The sequence below is a fragment of the Lingula anatina genome, chromosome 1 (genome assembly GCF_051362555.1).
Source record: "Lingula anatina isolate TDL-2025a chromosome 1, LinAna3.0, whole genome shotgun sequence".
Taxonomy (NCBI): Eukaryota; Metazoa; Brachiopoda; class Lingulata; order Lingulida; family Lingulidae; genus Lingula; species Lingula anatina.
In genome coordinates this window covers 59,089,468-59,112,371 of record NC_141767.1, presented here as the reverse complement: position 1 = coordinate 59,112,371, position 22,904 = coordinate 59,089,468, and the positions used below count along the sequence as shown (strand labels likewise).

Here is a 22,904-nt window from a genome sequence, read left to right as displayed (position 1 = left end):
GTTTTCAAAGACTGTGGTATGCAATGGCTTCTGTATGACCCCCTGTGTTTTCAGTTGGTGTTAAAAGTGACTAGTTAAGTTTAGGTGAAAAATATTGCTTTTAAGAGTTAAACATATTATTATTTCAGGGTCAATATTTAAATCACTCAGTTTAATTTTAAAGTTCACATATAATCATTGCTTAGGATATGATGCACATTGCTTAAAAAGGTTGGAAAGTGTTTTAGTTGGAAATTTATGATTGAGCTGTTGCCAAAGGGAGTCCTTGTTTTATGCAAAATTGGTTTAAACCTTGATTTTTGTGGAGATGAAGGGGCAGGTGTTTACTTTTACTCTTTTGTCCATGATGTACATATTGATTTGAGAGCTCTTTTGATGTATGCCATGCTATGATCTTCATTAAAAAATCTCAATTTTTACAAGATTACAAATTGTATCATAGTGTTTGGTACCATGGCCTCGCTTTCAGAAAATTAGAACTGGCGCTCTAAACACGGAAGCAGAGGTTAAAATATTACATGGGCCAATTTTGCCCTCGCATTGAAATATTCTCGCAGCATGATCTGCAATTAACCTCCCTAAAAATTTTAATGCATTTTGCAATATCATTTTCAATCTGCCACATTGAGCATTTTATTTATCAAGAGTGGGGGAGGGGTGGAAAATCCCCTTGGGCCACACATAACATTATAAATACAATGGGAATTCAATGGAAATAAATGTTATTCTAAAGAAAGTCTGCTGGATTTCAGTTTTACTACATACAATCAACAGGACATTTCCAATATACTCTCTCAAAAAGACACCAGAAAGCAAATTAAATCAAATCAATCAGATGGTAAACACAGGCAGGGTTTGTTAATTTCAACATTTGTTTATTTCAAACGGCACATTTTACGTGTATGCGCAGAAGTTTGAATCCTGTGCTTATTTTACCTAAGATTTACCAAGTGGTTTGGTTTGGTAAAAAGGCAGGTCCTTTTAGAAAATCAGCATGGGTTATTGATTGTAGCAATGGGAATGACTTTTTACTATCAAGTGTTTGTATATTTGCAAGCTTTATTGTCAGTGGACAGAAGGGCTAGTAGTAACCTGCACAACTACTTGTTCAAGGGAATTGTCAATAGCATTTAGTGAAGAAAATCAGCTTTTTCGAAATGATTTCAGATTTCATTAGTTTTTTCTTTATTTTTCATTTCTCACGTAATGTGAAATTGCATGCTATTAATCTCCCTGGTCTTTAAAAGTAATTTTCTCCCAGGCACGATGCTCAGTACAGTTACCTGTAGTATATGCTACAACTAAGATAGGTTATTGCCAGTGGTTCTATCTTTAAAATATTCCCATTAATAACTCTCATTTTTACAGGAAATGACAGCTCTTCTCCGCCCTTTCTGGTATTCAGTGCAGCAAAGACCATCTACAGATTAAACATGCAGGATATCATCGCTGATCCTGAAATTATGACAACTGGCAGGTCAGATATCACAGGTAAAATGTTATACAAAAAATTACTATTATGGTTCACTGATATATCTACATATACAAAAGAGGGATATTATCAGATATTTTTTTACTTGTCAGATCTGACAAATTTTCAAAAACAAAAACGTATATGTATCCATGATCAGTTTACTGGCCATGTTAAAAAGCAGTTACCTTTGACAGTCACATTGCCCTGCTTAACAATTTGAAAAAGAATAAGATTTGTTGAAATCAAACAGCAGAGGACAAGAGTGTTCATTTTGAAGAAAAAATACACCTCAGAGATAAGAATTTAAGATATTATTACTCCTAGGGAGAACATAGGATTGAAATATACTGTTACACATTTTCTTGATAAAATTGCTATAGTAAGATATAACGTCAGTAATACTCTAGGGCCCTAAAATTTTTGACCTGTAAAGAGATTTTTTCGATTCATCACTTTGAGGAAAAATGAAATAGGTAATTGATTATCATTGCAATCTAAGGCATGGAGAAAACTGTGTATCATTGATCAGAGCCCATTAATGATGCTAGATATGCTATCACAGTAAACCCCATGGGGATTTTTTTTATCTCATTTACTCTTGCTTTAAAGCCTTTCTGTTGCCATGAAGATAACTTTTCCTAAGCAGTGCTTTTTACTGTTGCTTCATAAACTGAACTGTTGTTAAATTGCTTATGGATACGAAGGTGTTGATATTGATTCTTAGTTTTAGAGTAGAAGCAGTATGAATAGAGTTTTGATTTTGCATTTGACATAAGTGCTTAAGAAATGTTTTGCTTTAAGATAAGCTCTAAAAATGACATACTTTTTTTGTCCCTGGCTATTTTTGAGCCAAATTTGGGACAACAAGGAAGTACTACTGGAAGAGTAAGATCTTATTTTGAGATAATTGCATATTTTGAATAATACAGTTTTTACAGATCCATACAAATGTATATACACACATTATACTTAATTTAGTATATTGCTGCATGTGAAATGCATGTAAGTCCTATTTCTTTCCTTAGCTACACCAGGACTCAAGATAATATATAACAGTTCCACTGAGGTCCAAGGTAACGGTGGTTTGGGGTTGCTGTGCCATTGCCATTTCCATGGAGATGTTTTGTTTGATTACTGTTATTGCTTGTTTCCAAATACTGTTTACGTATACTGAATTGAAGTTGTGGGGCTTTCTATAGTTTGATTACAAATAAAGTTCACATTGCATAGTTAAATGTAATTTTTATGTACAGACACGGATGTGTCTGTACATTTTGCCGTCACCTGCGTCTGTCGTCACCGTCGCCATGCACTTTCAGCGTAAACACGATAAGTGGAAGACAGTTTTACCTTTTGGCTTTATATTTACAGAGCTGATGAATATTTATAAAACGCAGGTCAAGTTCGAAAATCAGCATGACCAGCCATTATTTTAGCAGTTATGCTGTTTTTTCACTCTTCAGCATATATACAACACTGTAAACACATTTCAAGGAAAACCAATAGGCTTACTGATATGAAACTCACAGGAGTGCTTAATCTTACTAAAATACAGGTCAAGTTTGAAAATAAGCTTGATTGGTTGTTTTGATGCAGTTATGCCTTGTTTTGTTTTTACCTCAGATTCAATTATTAGGCATGTTTACAGTCTCATTATTGAACTAATTAGATATGTATAACTGTTCTTTTGACAAATTTTTCATCTTTACAATATATTTAGTTGAATACATAAAAATGGTGTTAAACCTGTATTAATCTATTGTGTAATTAAGTGTCAAAAATGGAAAAAAAGCAAATCATTGCAGTTTGTCAGATTTAATCATTTACTATGTTCAGAATCTCAGAATGGAGCAAATTGAACATTTAACATTGTTCTATTGATATTTTCTACATCTCAACAATTTTCTTAGTTGATCATTATAAAAGTACAGTAAATTAATTGTTTTATGTAAAAAAAAAGGTGTTAAAAAGGAAATAAACCCATTTCAGTCGAGTTCTCTCTTATTTACATTTTTGGCATTTTCAAGGTGTGACTTTGAAGTTCTGTGGGCCTGACCACCCTTGCCACTCACATTTTCTGATAATCCATGCTACATATATTTTATCTTTAAAAATTGGTAGTCATTATGCTGTTTAGCATTACATAATATTGCATCAAAATTAAATAAGCCCTATTTTAAGCACTGCCACCATATTACATTTGAGAAAAACCATGTCACTTACTGTTCTCAAACTTTCAAGAAAGAAACATGGGCCAAAGATACAACTTCAATTGGCAATGCAGTCTGTTTGGTTAATTTTCCTGTAAGTTGCACAGTTTTTTTATGAACATACAACATGCCACTTTCAAGATGTGCCTTTGAACCTCCATGGGCTTGAAAACCTTTGCCAGTCACATTTGCTGAATATCCATGCCACTAATATTTTATTATTATAAATTGATAGTCATTATGCTGTTAAGCATTATGTAGAATTGCATCTAAATTGAAGAAAACCCAATTTTGGGCGCTGCTGCCATCATGTCCCTTATAAAAAACAATGTTACTTATGATTGTCAAACTAACCAAAAAAAGAAAAAGGTCTAAAATGTAGCCCGAGTTGGAAAAGCAGTCTAATTGACTTCTTTGGCTGCAACTTATACATTTTAGTGAAACATTCTTTTTTATCATATTGGCATATTCAGTGTGGAACTCAGAACTCCCATGGGCATAAAGCTGAATGGTAATAAAAATTTCTACATGTCCATGTTATTTAAAGTCAATAATGAAAATTGCTCATAATTATTCTGTAATTTATTATGTAATTTTACATCAAAATTGACACAAATCTTCTCTGTGCACTGCTACTGCAATCGTTATGAAAAGAAAACTGTTACTTATTATTTTAAACTTACAAGAATAATTTTAGGCTTGCTACCTTTTGACTTAAAACTTCAGAACAGATGAATATTCATAATACGCAGGTCAAGTTTGAAAATCAGCATGATCGGACTATTTTTATGGAAGTTACGCTGTTTTTTCACTTTTTTCAGCATACAGTATATGCAACACCAATAACACAATAAGTGAAAAACAATTTAACCTTTTGGCTTGAAACTTACAATACTGATGAATATTTATAATATGCAGGTCAAGTTCAAAAGTCAGCATGATGGGGCCATTTTTTCCCTTTGTTCAGTATATATATGCAACACCGATAACACATTTCAAGGAAAATCGTTAGCTATAGGCCAATTGTCGTGAATTTTTTTTTTTTTTTTTTTTTTTTTTTTTTTTTTTTTTTTTTTTGTAAATGTTTCTTCCTCAGATTTATTTCTTAGGCATGTTAACAGTCACATTTTTGAACTAATTAGATATGTAAAGGTGTTGTTTTGACATTTTCTGCATCTTAACAATATTGTTAGTTGATTATATAAAGATGATGGTAAACCTGTCGTTGTGTATTGTGTAATAAAGTGTCAAAAATGGAAATAAACTCATATCTTTACTGTTTTTCAGATTCAATCATTCACTATGTTCAGAATCTCAGAATGGAGCAAATTGGACTTTAAACATTATGTAATATTATTTTATGCACTGTCTTTCAAATTTTGGGATTTTCATTATGTTAATTTGAACTCTCATGGTCCTGAAACTATAATCTTATTGCAGGGGCGGATTGAGACCATCTTCTGGGTCTTCCAGATGACCGTCAGATTTTAAAGTTTACACTGACGGGTATCTATCTTTTTCTGTTGGAAGACCATCAAAAATGGAGGATGGATCAACAAAGATAATTTGGCATATTGTCAGAAAATATTTCTGGATCTGCTCCTGTTATTGACCATGTTACCTGTTGTGCATGATAAGAATTCAGTGTTGATTGACTGTGCTATTATAAGCATTATTTATTATTGCATCAAAATTGACAAAATGACCTATTTTCTGCATTTTTATTTTCTGTTTTTGTCTGTACATTTGACAGCTTTGCTGCCTTGTTTTAACATAATATATGAGGTTACTGTGTATAAGGTATTGGTCTCATGAATTTTATATTTTTGAGGGGGTTGATGGTTGTGGTTATTAATTTATATATAACTGTGAATTTTATTAACTAAATGTAGAAAGCCATGTTAATAATTTACAGTTTTTGGTCAGATGTTGCCATGTTTTCTCTCTCCTAGGCTTGTTAAAATCCTGTGTATTCTGATTTTTTTTGTGTAAGAGGTATTTAGAGGGGATGGCAAAGTAGATTAACAGTTTTCAGTTTTGCTTGGTAGATGCTTGTATTCTGCTTTGTTTTTAATCGTGGATAAGGTAGAATTGTGGACAAGGAAAATTGTGGACAAGGAAAATTCCATGAGTGTTTTTTTTATTTGAAAATTATTCCTAATGCATCTGCATTGATAACACACAGGTGATTTACTAACAAAATTAATACTTTTAATTTCATAAGTGTTTTGTATCTTTACATTAACTGCATAAGAAGACACTGAATGTTTTCCTGGCTGGTTACCCATTACCTTTTCAGCAGTTTTTCCAATTTGACATTTGTAGGTTGTTATCCCTGCACTTTTGAGAAAAAGTCAGGGATCATGTTATCCCGCCATCAGCAAATACATGCGTCTGTACGTTAGTAATTTCCGCCATCTCCTCCTAGACCATAAGCATTAGGAAATGGAAACTTCAAGGATTAATAGATGCACGGGCACTTGGGAATTGTGGTACAAGGGGTTTGGCTGTTCCTGAGGGGTAGTTGATTTTTAATTTTTTTTTTCACATTGTAATTTTTGCTAACTCCTCCTAGACTATTAGGTCAAGGAAGTTAAAATTTTGGTGATTGAGAGACCTAGCATCAGGGATGTGTACTTCACCATTTTAGTACAACTAGAGATTGGGCTGTCCCTGGGTGGGGGTTGATTTTTAATTGTTTTCACCTTGTAATTTTTGCTTACTCCTCCCAGACCATTATAATGAGGAAGTTAAAACTTTTTTGGGAGTGATTAGACCCATCATCAGGGATGTGGATGGGCCAAGCGTAATTTATGTCCTTGTGCAGGTTGGGCTGTTCTTGGGTGGTTGGTGGATGGTTCTCTTTTACATTAAGCATTTTCCATCATACTTTTTGATATTGCTATTATAAATATAATTTGCATCAGTTTTACATATAGGGCCCAGACTTTGTCATACATGTAGATACCAAGGGAATGGGGTCCCTGAGGGTGAGCTACTCTTTATTACATGGGGAAGTGTGGGGATATGTGATGACTATCCATCAACACCATCTAGTTTTAGAATTGCTATTGATGTTGCCAGGTTGTATTTTTATTGTATACCAAATTGTTGTCATAATTGATTGTCTCAATGTAGATTTACTGTATTTTATAAAATATTTGTTTAAAACCAACAACTCGGTATTTATATTTATCTTAGTTCTATTTACCCCACATAGCATAATTGTTTACGGCATTTGCTTGAAAAAGAAGTTTTCATTTCAGATATTTGAAATGCCCCTTCTTTCCAATAAATAATTGTGTAAATGTAAAAGTATGTATGTCTACCCTTTACCCTTTTTTTAAAAAATTAGAATCATGACTTAATCATAATGTTCTAATTATTTCACTGGTAATATTTCAGGAGCTGCTGTACATGTTTGGAAGCAGTTAGCCTTCTTCTCTGATAAGACTAATTCACTGAGCAGATTGTCTCTGATTGACAATTCTGTGGATGTCATATATACCAGTTCTGCCAGGCTAAGCAGTGTTACAGTTGATTGGCTAAACGATCAGCTGTGCTTTGTTGAAGGACAAAATGTACGTACATTTAATTGAAAGTAGTGATTTGTTGGTTGTAATTTTTGGAATTTAATGGTTGTAATGAACCTTTTTACACATATAAAATATGTGTAAAAAATTTGAAATTTTAGAATGCTTAATGCAAGTGTGGGCCCAAAATAGGACATTACATTATCAACTTATTTAATGGGTAATGCAATCCAAAGATTCCACAGTTTTTGTCAGATTTACGAAAGGCTGCACAAAGAAAAACCCAAGTCCACATAATGACCAATTAAAGGGCGCTTGGTAACTAAGTTTACAACTCTTAACTCTCCAAAATCACACCCATCTAAAGCTGCTCTCTTCCAATCTCCTCCCAGGTATAAATTCCGAAAGCTTATATTCCAGTTTCTTATCTTTCCTGGATCCACACTATTGCATGGTGCTTAAAAATGTTAATTACTTAAAATTGCAGAGTTAATTGCTTTACATCGGTGTTGTACAAAGGAGCTGCCACATTACTCAAGAACTCTTGGGCGACAACATGTTACATTATATGACCTCATAAAATATCTTTTTGATCTTTTTGTCGGACACGACATGGTACATAATAACTTCTTGCAGTTGTTTCCCCAAGTATAAAGATACTTTCTGATATTCTGAGAAAGTGCAACAAACCCATGTTTTTGCTTTAAGCCCAGTTTTTTTGTTCATTACAAATGACAAGACTTACCAATTAATAAAAAAAACAACAGGAGATTGAATTAACATGCAGTGTAATGATTAATTGAAATAAAATTCCCTGAATTGTCGTAGGTTGACTTGTTCCATCAAATAATAAAGAACAGATTGAGTGAAAGATAAGCAAAAAGTTACCAATGAACAATGCCCATATTATAAATATATCACTTTATCAACTTGAAAAACCCTAAAAAACACAAAGCACAAGATGATACATGAGTAAATGCCATGCTTCATATCACTTTAACAATAAAGGACTCCTTGAGCAAAACTAATTAAAAGATAAAATGTGAAAAGAAAAGACTTGAAAAATGCCACTCCACATAGGGACTATCTAACATTCATTTCCTGAAAAAAGCCACTCCGCAATGGGTTTTTCTAACACTCATTTCCCAAACAGGAATTTTTTAATGTGGATGAGTTAAGATCTCTCTCTCTCTTTCTCTCTCTCTCTCTTACTTACTCTCTCTCTCAGTGCATTTGACATTTTGGCTCTGTTTAAATTGTGTTGCAAGGCTGTCGGTGAATATTGACTTTTGTCATGTTAGAGGGTACAGATTCAATACTTTACTGATTCACCACTATAAAATAGGCTATGAATACAATGCTTAAATGCTCATATGTTGTGATATTTCCAGTTAGCCAATATAAGTTGTTTTTGTTGTAAACCATCAGAAACACTCTTAATGGTTAGTGCCATTCAAGACAAAGTGAACAGTTACAAATAAAGGAATTTAACTGGTATATGATGGTCCAATTAAAGGGCTCATTCCCAAATAAACTATCACTCTATGTAGATCAAACTCCACAGGAACTCCCACTGAATGCAATCAGATTAACAGATTATCACGCATATTTATATTTCCAACGTACTTGTATGATCACGAGGTCTTCTGAATTCTACACAACACCAAGAGGTGGTGTGTTAATCTGATTTAGTTATTGTACCACCAGCGTTAGCGCTGGCGGTACACATGGTTTTAGTCCCGTCCGGTCCGTTCCGCCGGCTCCTGCGGCTCCGCCGGCTCCGCCGCCATGTCATCGTTACCGCTTCTCCTCCTAGACGGTAAGGGCCCCTATACCCATCTCTTGGATTTAGGTCACCTATAATCTCAACTCGTTCCACGTAAAATTTGGGCTTTGTCGGTATTGGGGTCTAGGTGTGGCATTCATTGCAATGCACCCTTGTCCAAAAATGGCAAAATTAAATGCTAATTATCTACCCTACGGAAGGAATTATGGGAAAAATTTCTACAGACGGCTTTCCAAAAGTCATATGTGTAGATTTCAAATATGCCCTTGGATTTGACCTTTGACCTTAATTTCAAGGTCAAACAGGCCAAATTTTTCAAAAAAATGAATTTTTTTACGAAAAAAAAATTATTTGCGCTGTTATTCAGACACCACACAGACTTAACCAATAATATTATTGGAAAATGATACCCTTCAGGTCATCTTTCATCTCCGTGAATTTGGGGTCAATCAGTGCATTTTAACGGGAGTAGCGGCCATAAGATACCGAAACTGAAAACTGTCTCTAATTCGGGAACCGTTAATGCTAGAGACCCATTCTTTTTTGCATTTTGTAGAGCATGTAAAGCCCAACACTGGAGGTGGTCTCCGTTTTTTTGTATTCCATACAGTTTTCGAGCTACGCTGTATCAAAAAGTACATATTGGTGGTGAAAGCAAAATGTGCAGTACGGTAATGGATAATAAATTTTGAACTCTGGAAAAATAAAACATAAGGCTTGGCAAAGCAGATAACTTGTGGTCAAAAATGACATTATTTAATCAAATTTGAACTTCTGGAACTTCAGAGCACCTCCCATTTCAAGAATTTCGACCAAAATGACCTTTTCTTTATTTTAATTAATTTTTTCTGTAGGAAATTTATGGCACATTAAGGTAACTCCAAAATTATAACATTAAGTCATATACTGGCAATCTAAATGTGACCTTGAAATTGACCTTTGACCTAATTTTCACCATGAACTGAACTTTGCAAATTTTGCTTCCCTTTTATCTCCAAAACTGGCAGAGATAGGTCCATAGTTTCTATTGAACTTGAATATGAAGTCATATACTGGCAATCTAAATGTGACCTTGAAATTGACCTTTGACCTACTTTTCACCATGAACTGAACTTTGAAATTTTGCTTCCCTTTTATCTCCAAAACTGGCAGAGATAGGTCCATAGTTACTATTGAAGTTGAATAGGAAGTCATATACTGGCAATCTAAATGTGACCTTGAAATTGACCTTTGACCTACTTTTCACCATGAACTGAACTCTGCTAATTTCTTTCTCTTTTAACTCCAAACCTGGCAGAGATAGGTCCATAGTTACTATTGAAGTTGAATAGGAAGTCATATACTGGCAATCTAAATGTGACCTTGAAATTGACCTTTGAACTACTTTTTATCATGAATTGAACTTTGCAAATTTTGGTTCCCTTTTATCTCCAAAACTGGCAGAGATAGGTCCATAATTACTATTGAACTTGAATAGAAAGTCATATACTGGCAATCTTACTGTGACCTTGAAATTGACCTTTGACCTACTTTTCACCATGAACTGAACTTTGCAAATTTTGCTTCCCTTTTATCTCCAAAACTGGATAGGTCCATAGTTTTTATTGAACTTGAATAGGAAGTCATATACTGGCACATATTGGTGGTGAAAACAAAATGTGCAGTACTGTAATGGATAATAAATTTTGAACTCCGGAAAAATAAAACATAAGGCTTGGCAAAGCAGACAACTTGTGGTCAAAAATGACATTATTTCATCAAATTTGAACATCTGGAACTTCAGAACACCTCTTATTTCAAGAATTTTGACCAAAATGACCTTTTCTTTATTTTAATTAATTTTTTTCTGTAGGAAATTTATGGCACATTATGGTAACTCCAAAATTAAAACATTTAGTCCCTTATATCTCCAAAACTGGCAGAGATAGGTCCATAGTTACTATTGAAGTTGAATAGGAAGTCATATACTGGCAATTTTACTGTGACCTTGAAATTGACCTTTGACCTACTTTTCACCATGAACTGAACTTTGCATATTTTTCTTCCCTTTTATCTACAAAACTGGCAGAGATAGGTCCATAGTTACTATTGAACTTGAATAAGAAGTCAGAGATAGGTCCATAGTTTCTATTGAACTTGCATGGAAAGTCATATACTGGCAATCTAAGTGTGACCTTGAAATTGACCTTTGACCTACTTTTTATCATGAATTGAACTTTGCAAATTTTGGTTCCCTTTTATCTCCAAAACTGGCAGAGATAGGTCCATAGTTTCTATTGAACTTGCATGGAAAGTCATATACTGGCAATCTAAATGTGACCTTGAAATTGACCTTTGACCTACTTTTCACTATGAACTGAATTTTGCAAATTTCTTTCTCTTTTATCTCCAAACCTGGCAGAGATAGGTCCATAGTTACCATTAAAGTTGAATAGGAAGTCATATACTGGCAATTTACTGTGACCTTGAAATTGACCTTTGACCTACCTTACGATGAACTTAACTTTGATTGTACCATTTTAAGTTATATATATTTTTTGCATATTTTGAAAATTCTTGTTGATTGCATTTTTACAGCTTGTCAAGCATAAGACTGGTGGCTGTGTCCCTTCTTTTGTGTATGTGGGGGTCTATACCAATGCGCTTGCTCCAGCTGGTGGTACAATATTCGGAGGCGGTATCGCCTCTCTGATCCTCTAGTTACATGTATTATTTGTCATCAGATTCCCACATTGTTACATTTAATAAAGAATGCATTGAGCTAAAACAATTTAAAAAGACGTGTTAGGTATGACACACAGATCACGTGCATTCTAGACATCATCTTAAATGTTTGTCAAGATATTTGACATCAGTGAACAGACTGTACCTCTGTATCCAGTGAATGTAAAAATACATTTGCTGAACTATAAAAATTCTTATGAGTAGAAGAATGGCTACTTAATTAAGAATGTTCATTAAATTTTCTTTCACAGTCAAGGGTTGTGATAATTTTTTTTTCATTTGTAGATAAGTTGCTGTTCTCTGGAAGGCAGCCATTGTAAACCAGTTGTGACAGGCTTGATCTTGACACCTACCAGCATATACTTGGACCCTTACCATGATAAAGGGTAGGTTTCATAACTCTTTCTCAAAAAATAAGATTTCTCACTTAAATCAGTTTTAGAGCAATCTGAATTGCGAGAGAGTTACAACTGAAAAGGCAAATTAAAGAAGCAGTAGTTGATGTAAACTTTTCTAAGAGATCTGTCACATCATGTTTTTATTTTGTTTAAGAAAACTGGCATGGCAATTTGTCACTCTTCTGAGTGAATGATACCTTGGGTAACATGGGTTTCTCAGAGGAAAAAAACACCATTTCACCTTTTAAGCAGGGCAACGATAGTAAAATGACACATAATATGCATGTTAGGTATAAGTATTACTTAAGAAACTTGTTAAAAAATACTGTTATTATTTTTTAGATATTTGTACTGGACCCAAGGTGGCATGACTGAAGCAAGTGGCATGTACAGAGTTACTTTGACTGAAATCTCAACAGGACCTATACAGCCAACCCTATCACAGCATCTCATTCTACAGCAACACAATCTCTCCACCATGACAGTAGATCTACAGAACTTTTTCTTATACTATCCAAATAACTTTCAGTCATCTTTGATGAAGGCTAATTTAGATGGCACAGACAGTGTAGTTGTAAGGAAGGATGTTTCAATGAGTGTTCAGAATTTAATTTACTTCAGTGGAACCTTTTATATGAGTGATCAAGTGGAAATTAATTTTGAGGAATATGACAGCTCAAGAGACGAGTACTTTTACAATGAGGTTTATAGAATGTGGGATGAACCTGTGACCGGAATGAGTGTGTTACATACTCTAGTACAGCCTGTGCCAGGTAAATCTCATATTTCAATAATTCATTAAGTGGTTATCTTAGTTTTTTTATAAATTATGAATGATGAATATCTGTTTGTTGTCCTCTATTTATCTTTTTGGTAGGATTTTAAAAGACACCAGTGTTTATACTAAAAACTGTTGAATTCAAGAGATCAGTCTACCTTGTGATATGCATTTTTGTGGGATAGTTGACATTCATTAACATTAGACATTTTCATGTTACCTATAACTTAATAAGTACATTTTACAAAGCTTACATTTTATCCTGCTTCAGTTCCTTCTCACTGGCCTACTCAGCTACAGGTGATCTTTTCTAGTGTGACTGGAGTAATCACATGGAGGCTGCCAAGCAGAGGGTTTGGATCAGGTGAATTGACTATCCCACTTCCTCCTTCATACCTTCAAACACTCTCTAATCTGTCTTTTAACTTGTCTGATTTGAAATTGAAAAGGTTATTGACCTGTTTTATCATTAAATATTTCTTACATTGCTGCAATTTGAAACAGTATATCTGTACATCATTTTTTCCTTTTTAAATGTGAAAAAGTGTCCACATGTCTGCTATGTAATTACTCTGAGATTTCAAATGTTATACATATTTCAGTATTCAATATTTTATAGGTTCATAATTTTTAACATTAGGAAAAAAAACAATATATTGCTAATAAAACATTTTGAGGTATAATTTTGATACAATTCTAATTCTTATTTCTAACTGCAGATTCCATGTCACATCACCTGTGGTTCACCTTAATGGTCTCTGAGAGCAGGACAGGGCAGATCTGGAAGTTTGATAGGATACAGAATTTTAGCTATACTATGGAGAATCTCCAGCCAAATGCTACATATTCAGTCAAAATCCGTGCCAGTTCAGATGGTGGAAACGGACCATGGTCACCCACTTTTATTGGCAAGACACTGTTTGAGGGTAGGTGAAATGGAGGTTATCAATTTTCCCATCAGCACATATGTACCATATGTTTTGCAAACTATAATTGTTCATATTTGCCAACTCCTTTGAGAGTATATTTTGTAAGGTTGAATAGCACCTTTTATATTTCACTTAAGGAGGCTCTCTCATATTAGCTTGAGTACTTTTTCATGACAGTGACTATTGATCAAATACATCATGCAATAAAATATGTAATTCATCCTTTAATGAAATCTTTGTTTGATTGAAGTGTTAGGCATATTAAAAAAAAACCTTTTTAGCGAAGAACGCTGGGTGATGCTTGGACTTTTATGACGTAATGTGCCCACTTGTTTACAAACTCTGTGATGTTTTTTGGGACGCTACCTCTCGAAAAAGAACTGGATTACCCCCAATTTTTTTCATATACTTAACTCATATAATTAATAAATTTTGTTTTACAATTTTTATCAAAATCGCTGGGGAAGAAATGGTGTTTTGTAATATGAGAGAGCCTCCTAAAGTTAATTCTTGCATCTGGTGTTACATAATTTTGTTTCATCCTAGGTTTAAATGCTGCCAAGATAGCAATTGCCAATCCATCTGGTCTTTACCTTACTAATGCCATAGGGAGAAACTTGCAGTGGATCATCAATACAACAGAAATGGAAGGCACAATAACAGGTTAGAGTGTGATGTTAATTTGTTATGTAGAGTACAGTGGATAGACAATTCAATTATGTGTTCAAATAGGTTTCTCTAACAGGTCACAAGTTGGTGTGAAAGAGGAAATTGTCTGAAAGTGGTTTCACTATTGATACTTCCAAGGCATTGTTATTTTAATCAAGTTACAAACACCTTAGGAATTTTAACTGAGTGAAACCGTGGAAAAACATTAACCTACCCTTTGTATTAGAATGAACAGATTTGGCCTTCAATGACATGATATCAGGCTGAAACTTGGAAGTTGAATAGTTTAGTTGTAGCAAAATTTGCAAGCAATATTTTGAGTATTATTTTTCCAAGGGGCATACAAACCGAGGGAGAGTGCTATCATAGTTGTTGAGATGATATAAGAATGGTGTCTAAATTGTTTATCTTAAATAATCATCACCATTGGATGTGTATATTACATGGTGACCCCCCCCCCCCCAAAAAAAAAAAAAATTAAATCCTACAAAAGTCAGTCAACTTTCAAGAAATTCACAGTATGTGTATTGTCATTCCCCAAAGTTTCAGTTATGTTGGTTGCTTTGCATAAATGTTATGTTCTTTTTAAAAATATGATCTAAATGGCTCCCGAGGCATTGGATGCACACTTGTATACGTCGCGAAAAAATTGTCAATTTCTCGAACACATTCCTCCTTTGGGATTTCCCTGATTTTTGCAGTGATTGATGTTGTGAAAGTGCTTTTTTGTATCATTTCCAACTAAAACCTCTTTGTATGCCCGTTTAAAACAAAACCTATTTTTTGGCATGATTTATAAGTAAATACTTTTTTAACATTTATTTTAAAATTATTTTAGGCAGTCATGTATATGAATGTTTATGAAAACTGAAATCATGGTTGTATGTTTTGAATCTTCAAATTGTTTTGTATGGCACAGATATATCTTGTTGGGGTGAGCACTATATCCTTAGCTGGAGCACCAAAAAGGCATCTCTGTACAACACCAGTACCAGTACTTTATTAGAGCTAGGCCACGTTAAACTACCTACTGCCATTGCTGTGGACTGGATTGGAGAGAAGCTATACTGGAGCAGCTTGAACAGTGTGGTGAGTTTTGCAAAAAGATGTAAATGTCAATGTTAATCAGTGATATGGTGGATTTTAAAAGTATTTTTATTGAAGTGATGAGCAACCATTTTCTATTGATGTTTTATAAATGCTCTTTTCAGTTTCTGAACTTGTAAGTTAAATTTTTAGCGTTTATATTTGTTTTTTATAGATTTATAGGTCTAACTTAAATGGCAGTTACATAGAGTCTGTGTACCAGTTGCAGTCACCAGTAAGAGACCTTGCCATAGACTCCGCTGGTGGATTTATGTATTGGAACACTCATCACACTGTGGAATGCAGCAGACTGAATGGAGATGAACATTTTTACTATGTTAAATACTCATATTTAGCCATTCCTCAGGCCCTTGGCTTAACATTAGATTTGGATAAGAGACTTGTGTATTGGTTAGTAGTTGATATGACAAAGTCGTGTCTGTACTCTGCCAGTATGGCAAGTGGAAGATTGGGAGAGAATCCTGCCTCAACAGTCAGCGTGGTCTCAAAAATTGAAGATTTTTCTAGGTTTGTTGCAATATTATTTGTCATTTGCAGGGCTATCAGTGCTGTCTGATTTCTTTGTTACAATATTATAGCTGATCTCATAGATTAAATTGACATTTATTTTGCCAAATTAGTTTCAAAGCAGAAAATGGTTCTTTGCATTTAAGCAATTAATCTTTTTTTTCTTGGGGCAACAAGTTCCAGCAGTATTAGAATATGTTATCCAAAGTAAACCAATCTAGTGACATTGTGCAGTATTTTGGATATTTACCTTAGTTGTTTTCCATTTGACAGGTTACCAGTATTGCATTATTTCCAAGGGCACATTTATTTCTTGGATGACCATAGTACATTGACTGTTGGCAGTGAAAAAGGAGATCATTTGGCTAAAATGCTGCTTCCCTTGCAGAATGTGTCTGCCATAAAAATCGTGCATCCTTCACTAGGACGTACAGGTATGATACTAATGCCCTTTGTTTAACAATAAATATTATCAGCAACACCCCAGTTACCTTTATGTTCTTTCCCCAGTTACCTTTAGATATATAGATAACTTCTCTTATGATCAGAATAATCTGTTTAAATGTATAACTTACATAACAATATACTGGAATGTATCCTTTGTTTATTTGAAATGAAGAATGTTAAAAATTAATAGTACTGTTCTTTGAAACTGTGTCAATCTTTTGTCAATTATTTTATTTGCTAAGTTACATTCTATGTGTATCACTGTGGGTTTTCTTTTTCAGGTTTTGTCCAAAAATCTACTGATCTTGTGGAGATAAATGTGCTTCCTGCAGTGATACCAAAGTCTTCAATTTACCTGCAAGGCAATTGGACAGAATTTGAAGTGATTTGGACTCCAGACCAGCAGCTGAACTATGGGAGCTTGTTCTATGAGGTTGCATTGTATTACCCTAATTTCCAAGATGCACAGGTAAGTTTAGCTCATTAAAGGTTAAATATATGTCTGATGTTTTGTGGTTGAGAAGTGTCATTGTTGGATTCACTTTTTACTGCTCTCAGGAATGTGCATTTGTGCATTTAATAGTCTTCTTTTTTAAAAAGTTCAATCTATTTTATGTGATACACATATTTTTCAGTTGACATAATAGGTTTATGAAATACCAGATGTAGTCACTAAAGTGTTTTCATTAACTTTTTTTACAAACCATTTTGTCTAGGTATAAATGTATATTTTTTTCTTAGATCGTGTCAGAATCATCTTTGATGATAAGAAGTATTCCTCCATACACCAGTCTCAATGTGACAGTGAGGCCGTACACATACTGGCACACTGGACTGCCCACCTCTGTCACACTGCGGACTCCTATGGGAGGTTAGAGTCAGATTTTATATTCTGTTCTATTTTTCTTTGTTTATTTTTTTTCTCTTCTTTTTTGTTTCAACCAACAAAATACTAGAACATAATTATTATACTTTACATTCATATAATGGAACGGAAGTAAATATATGAGAATTAAAAAATAGATTTTTTTTCTATGATTTATTTTTGCACTAAACTTTATATGCATAATTCTGAATGTTGGATGATATTTTTCATTGAGTAAATATTCATTTCAGTTCCAGGTGAACCATCTCATGCAAATGCTTTTGTTTCCCACAAGAGGAATGTTTTTGGAAAAGTTATACTTATTGCTGTTGAATTCCATTGGAGAAAACCAGAAAGAGAAAATGGTGTCCTCATTGCTTATCATTTGACCTATATTATTGGTACTGGTGAAAAGATCCAGCTACAGCTTCCAGGACATGTCACTTTGTTCAAACTGAATGGAACCAGAAATGAAGCATATTCTTTCCAGGTAGGGTTGGTGGATATATCTGTCAAAATTATTTAGTAATTATAACCTGTCTGAAGTATCGTAATGTAAATTGACTTTTATGCCATGTTTTTAAGTCTTATGTCTTTTATTGTGACTGCCATGAAAGGTTCAGTCTGGTTTCTGACATCTTCCAGGGTGATATGATTAAATTGTATCTTTTACACCCCTTAAGAATCAAAACCTAAGCCTCCACCTGTAAATGATAATCTACTTTGTAATGTAATTCTTTTGTTGAAAGGATCAGAGTAGATGATGTGTGTTTGAATATTTTGTCATGGTAACTTCATTGGAATGTGTACTTTGTGCTTTTAGGTTCAAGCATGCACTTATGTTGGTTGTGGAAAATATTCAGACCAAGTTGTTGTTAACTCCAGCAGTAAGTTGTTCTGATCAGATGTTGTTATTTTGTCAATTCCTCATGTAAATCTTACTTGCTCATAATTTATATGTTCCTCAATCAGCACCTTCATATCATATATATTGGTTTACTAATAAAACCATATTTGCTTGATTCATTGTAAAAATCAGATTAAAAGATCTTATAAGATGTGAGCTAACATTTAGAATCACTTGAGAATGTAATGTTCAAAATGTCCCCACCAAAGTGTAAGTGAAGAATCTTTTGATTTCCATTACAGTTGAGGTGCCTCCTCCTAAATTGCTTCTACAAACAGCATCATCCATCCGTGTATTTGATGCTGACAGGGGTAGAGTAGATACCACAGTGACCAGAGGAACTAATGTGGTCGTCTCTACATACATAGCTCATGATGGCAGCTTCTTTTGGGTAGATGCCTTAAAGTTGTTCCGGAAGAACACTGAAATGGACTTGCAGAAACAGGTTGGAAATTTGATTAACTTTGTGAGTGTAACCTAATTCTCATTGAATCTTGGCATAATCTGTTACAAAAATGGATTCAGCATGTCCTATAAAATTATATCACACAACTAAGTAAACCCATAGATTTGAACCTGCCTGTTAGTGCTATATCTCAGGCCCCATTCACAACCAAAGTTGATCTGCAGACTAACAGTTCCATTGATCAAATATGGCCAACTCACTTTAAAGCTTGCTGAGTATTCTCCTCAGGGAATCTATTTAGTGTCTATTAGGGGATTATGCAGCTAGCTTTTAAGTGGGTTGGCCATATTTGATCAGAGGATCCGATGGTCCATAGATCAACTGGTTGTGAATGCGCCCTTAGAAATATCATTCTTTTGCTACATACACAAAGGACCTTGAATCAACCACATTTGGAATTGTTTCTAGGTTCTTCACACTCTTGTAAACCCTCCTCAGACCTTGACAGCAGACTGGGTAGCCAGGATATTGTATTGGGCTGACTATGATGACCAGAGTGGGAGAAGCAGTGTATGGTCATTTGATCTAAATAGGCAAGACCAAGCAAGAGTACAGATGTTGTATCAGACTAATCAGAACATTAAAGTTCAACAGTTGCTTACAAACCCATTGCAAAGGTGAATTAATTATTATGTAATTTAAATATCCTAATTTCTTTCTTTCTTCATTTTTTAAAACAAAGTTGCCTATTTACTAAACTGTTTTCCCTGTGTATTTCTAATTATAGAATATCTTTGTTTTAGGTGTTATTCTGTTGTGATAATCATTTGATAATTTAAACATTGGCAAACCTGTAAATGCTGTTTTAGCTGTATATCTTGTCTTTATGAACATATTTTATCTGTTTTCTGTTCTGTTGTCCTTAAGCTTTAATGCAATTTTAACTGTTTTAATAGCAAACTGTCTTGGCTTGAGTTGTACAACAGTGGAATGAACAGGGTAGTAGAGATGGACCTGAAAAGTAATGAGATCACTCAGATTTTACCTCCAATATATGGCAACCACTATGGTCGCAGGAGGAAGAGGGACACAAACTGTAACTGCCCCATGGAAGCAACAGTGGGACCAGCTGTAGCCATGTTGGTTAGTGAGAATGGACAACAAGAATACTATTGGGTAGATACCTCACTAGGGCAACTGTTGAAGTCTGACTCCACAGGATGCATGTGTCAGTTGATAGCAAATTCTTCTGTGATGGCCTCTTTAGGTAAATTACATGTTGAATATAATGTCACTCAAGTGTGCATTATATCTCATGCATTGGATAAAAGCTATGGGATACATTCTCTTTGAAATAAAAAAGATCATTCAAAAGCCTGGAATACCAACTGAAAATATATTACCAAAAGGAAAGAAGTTATTATGTAATCATCATATATTTTTCTGGAGCAATGAAATGAGCTTGTCTAATGATAAAAGTGCATTTACGAAATGAAGAAAACTAGATAGTTGTTTTTTCCAGGTTTCACCCCTAGTTCATTGAGCATTGACAGAGAATTCCTTTATCTTCTCAACGAGACTGAAGAAAGGTTGTATTTATTGCCTAGAGTTGCCGGATTATCTATGCAGGCACTAGATGTTGCAGGGACAAAAAACCTTGTGGCGTTTGGTGAACATCTACAGCCAATGCCAGGTAAGGAAAATTATAGCAACAAGGAATTCAGCTGGACATCTTCACGCATTTATTCAAAACCTCGTGTTTTTAAAAGCTCCTGAAATTTAAAGTGGGCAAACTAATTGATTTAATTGGACATGAATAAAATTCAACATGGATGGTTTATAACTTGCATTATTTGAATGTTTGTTCAAATTTAGATTCATCATGTCTGCTGATAACCAACTACACGGAGACCCCTGTCAAACTGTCAGTTCAGAGTAGCAGTATTGCACTTCAAATACCTCCTGTGAGGTTCCCAGTCAAATGTGACTCTGTTAACCTTCCCACAGTGCAGTACCAAGTGTATTATGGGAAAGAAAATGGCAGTGATGCAAAAAGGGTACAGTTTACTATAAAAAGATTTATTCAGAATAAGTAGTCCTTGCAAATATAGATAATAATTTCATAATTTCCTTAATTTGTAGAGTAGATATGTGTTTATCAACACCGTAATGAACACTATTCTTATTTTGGAAATTAATAATTACATTGGTCATTGTTGAGTTTTATCAGATATCGCATCATCAGATAAAATTTTATCCCATGCTAATAATACTGCAATGAGCTATTTTCCATGAAATCATTAAAAATCAGATGTTTTGACCTAAAATTATTAGGTTGTTTACGGCCAAGAGGTAACAATATCAGGATTGGAGCCTTATACAAATTATACATTCCAAGTAGCTGCCAGCAATTATTACTCTGCACCTGAACCAGATCCAGGCCCCCTTGTGGTGTTCAAAACTAGTGCTGGAAGTGAGTTTATTAACATACACACATAAACTCATTTAATTTCATCAAATATATGTGGGACGGTTTTTTTTTTTAATGGAATTCTATTTTATTTACATAGCTTCTTCTAAAGAAAATAGAACGTGTACATTTATTGTTTGGCAATTTTTAGGAATGAATTGTTTGAAGTAGTGAAAGACTGTTTTTGGCATATTGAAGCAGCATATTCAGTGAAAACAGTTTAATATTACCATGCATCAGTCTTAATGATGTTTTAAGTGTCCATTTTTCTCATTATCAGCACCATCAGAGCCAGTCAACGTCAAGTCAGAAACTCTAACACCGAAAGAAATTTCGGTAAGCTGGGAGCCTCCATTGAATCCCCATGGGCCACCTGAAGACATAACTTATTCTGTGATGTGGAGAAGTTTAGACTACACAGGGAGAGTAGTGTCAGGACAAACTCCCCGGGGGCCTTACATTGGCCATAAAGCCGAAATTGAAAACTTAACTGCTGCTGTTACTTACAGCTTTCAGGTAAAATGTGCTAAGCTGTGAATTGACCTATCACTGTAATATTTTGAAAACATGAGCAATAAAATGTCATTCCAGCAATGATCAAAGCAAATGTGGTAAATAATTAACTTAAAAGGATGATTGTTTTCTAGGATGAGGATTCTTTGGTAACATTTGATTAGATATACAAAATGACATACAATTTAATTTGAATATTTTTATAACCTAAACAGTCATATTTAAATGTAAATTTTGAGTCATCTAATTGTGATGTTTAAAGGCAAAATTATTAACTCTAATACTAGACACTGACGTAGAGAATTCAATGTTTCATCCTCATCCCAAAGACATCTTCGGGGAACTGTCACTACAGGTGACACTGCTGGTATTGCAGTTATCACATGACAGTCGGCACGGAACCACCCCCAGGGCCCGGTCCCACACATGATGTAGCTGAAAACGCAGACCCTCCACTCCAGTTTAATGTAGGTTTCTCAATCCTTTCATGTAAGGCCTCCTTGACACCTCTCTGGAACCAGTCCTCTTCCTTGTTCAACACTATAAGCGATTCCATGCCGACTGTCATGTGATAACTGCAATACCACCAGCAGTGTCACCTCTAGTGACAGTTCTCTGAAAATGTCCTTGGGATGAGGATGAAATATCGGAATCTCTATGTCAGTGTCCCGTATTAGAGTTAATAATTTTACCTCTAAACAGTCATAATGAAATCTAAATGTTCATTTTAATTTTTGTCAATTTAGGTACTGGCTTATGACCAAGCTGGTGAATACTACAGCATAAGTAAGGAAATCATCAACACCACCTTTGAGTACCCAGGGAGACTGAAATTTGAGAACAGCACCAGTGACACCATCACCATTTCCTGGATGTCACCACAAGATGGCAGTGTGCTCAGACACAGATTTCGGCTTGCAGAGGTAAGAATTTATTTTCGACTTCATCTGGAGAAAGTGAACCACATTTTATTGTATATATATATATATATATATATATATATATATATATATATATATATATATGTTTTATAGTTTCTGACTTGCTCTTTTTAACTATCATGATGTGTTTGATAATGTTTCAGGTGACTTAATCTTTTTTATACTGACATACTCTGCTGTTAAGAAGCATATTTGTAATATTATTATAACTGCTTCAGAGTTGAAATTCTGTGAAGAATG

General features: G+C 34.4%; 1 protein-coding gene across 9 annotated transcripts in view; it reads left to right on the top strand.

Annotated features, from left to right (window-relative positions):
- The window catches only part of LOC106154683 (proto-oncogene tyrosine-protein kinase ROS), a 60,255-nt gene that overhangs the window by 18,575 nt on the left and 18,776 nt on the right, over positions 1-22,904 (top strand). For 7 of the 9 annotated variants that reach the window (XM_087000967.1, XM_087000966.1, XM_087000972.1 and 4 more), the window contains 23 exons: positions 1,369-1,491; positions 2,500-2,547; positions 7,090-7,265; positions 12,013-12,113; positions 12,468-12,898; positions 13,175-13,267; positions 13,623-13,829; positions 14,379-14,495; positions 15,421-15,590; positions 15,763-16,115; positions 16,389-16,549; positions 16,844-17,031; positions 17,304-17,433; positions 17,679-17,917; positions 18,251-18,314; positions 18,577-18,800; positions 19,209-19,417; positions 19,697-20,007; positions 20,263-20,433; positions 20,616-20,797; positions 21,075-21,213; positions 21,491-21,726; positions 22,470-22,646. In XM_087000967.1, coding sequence (XP_086857093.1) covers positions 1,369-1,491; positions 2,500-2,547; positions 7,090-7,265; positions 12,013-12,113; positions 12,468-12,898; positions 13,175-13,267; positions 13,623-13,829; positions 14,379-14,495; positions 15,421-15,590; positions 15,763-16,115; positions 16,389-16,549; positions 16,844-17,031; positions 17,304-17,433; positions 17,679-17,917; positions 18,251-18,314; positions 18,577-18,800; positions 19,209-19,417; positions 19,697-20,007; positions 20,263-20,433; positions 20,616-20,797; positions 21,075-21,213; positions 21,491-21,726; positions 22,470-22,646 — 4,250 coding nt within the window. The remainder of the gene's footprint in view (positions 1-1,368; positions 1,492-2,499; positions 2,548-7,089; positions 7,266-12,012; positions 12,114-12,467; positions 12,899-13,174; positions 13,268-13,622; positions 13,830-14,378; positions 14,496-15,420; positions 15,591-15,762; positions 16,116-16,388; positions 16,550-16,843; positions 17,032-17,303; positions 17,434-17,678; positions 17,918-18,250; positions 18,315-18,576; positions 18,801-19,208; positions 19,418-19,696; positions 20,008-20,262; positions 20,434-20,615; positions 20,798-21,074; positions 21,214-21,490; positions 21,727-22,469; positions 22,647-22,904) is intronic. The other 2 variants (XM_087000968.1, XM_087000969.1) reach the window with 2 other exon arrangements.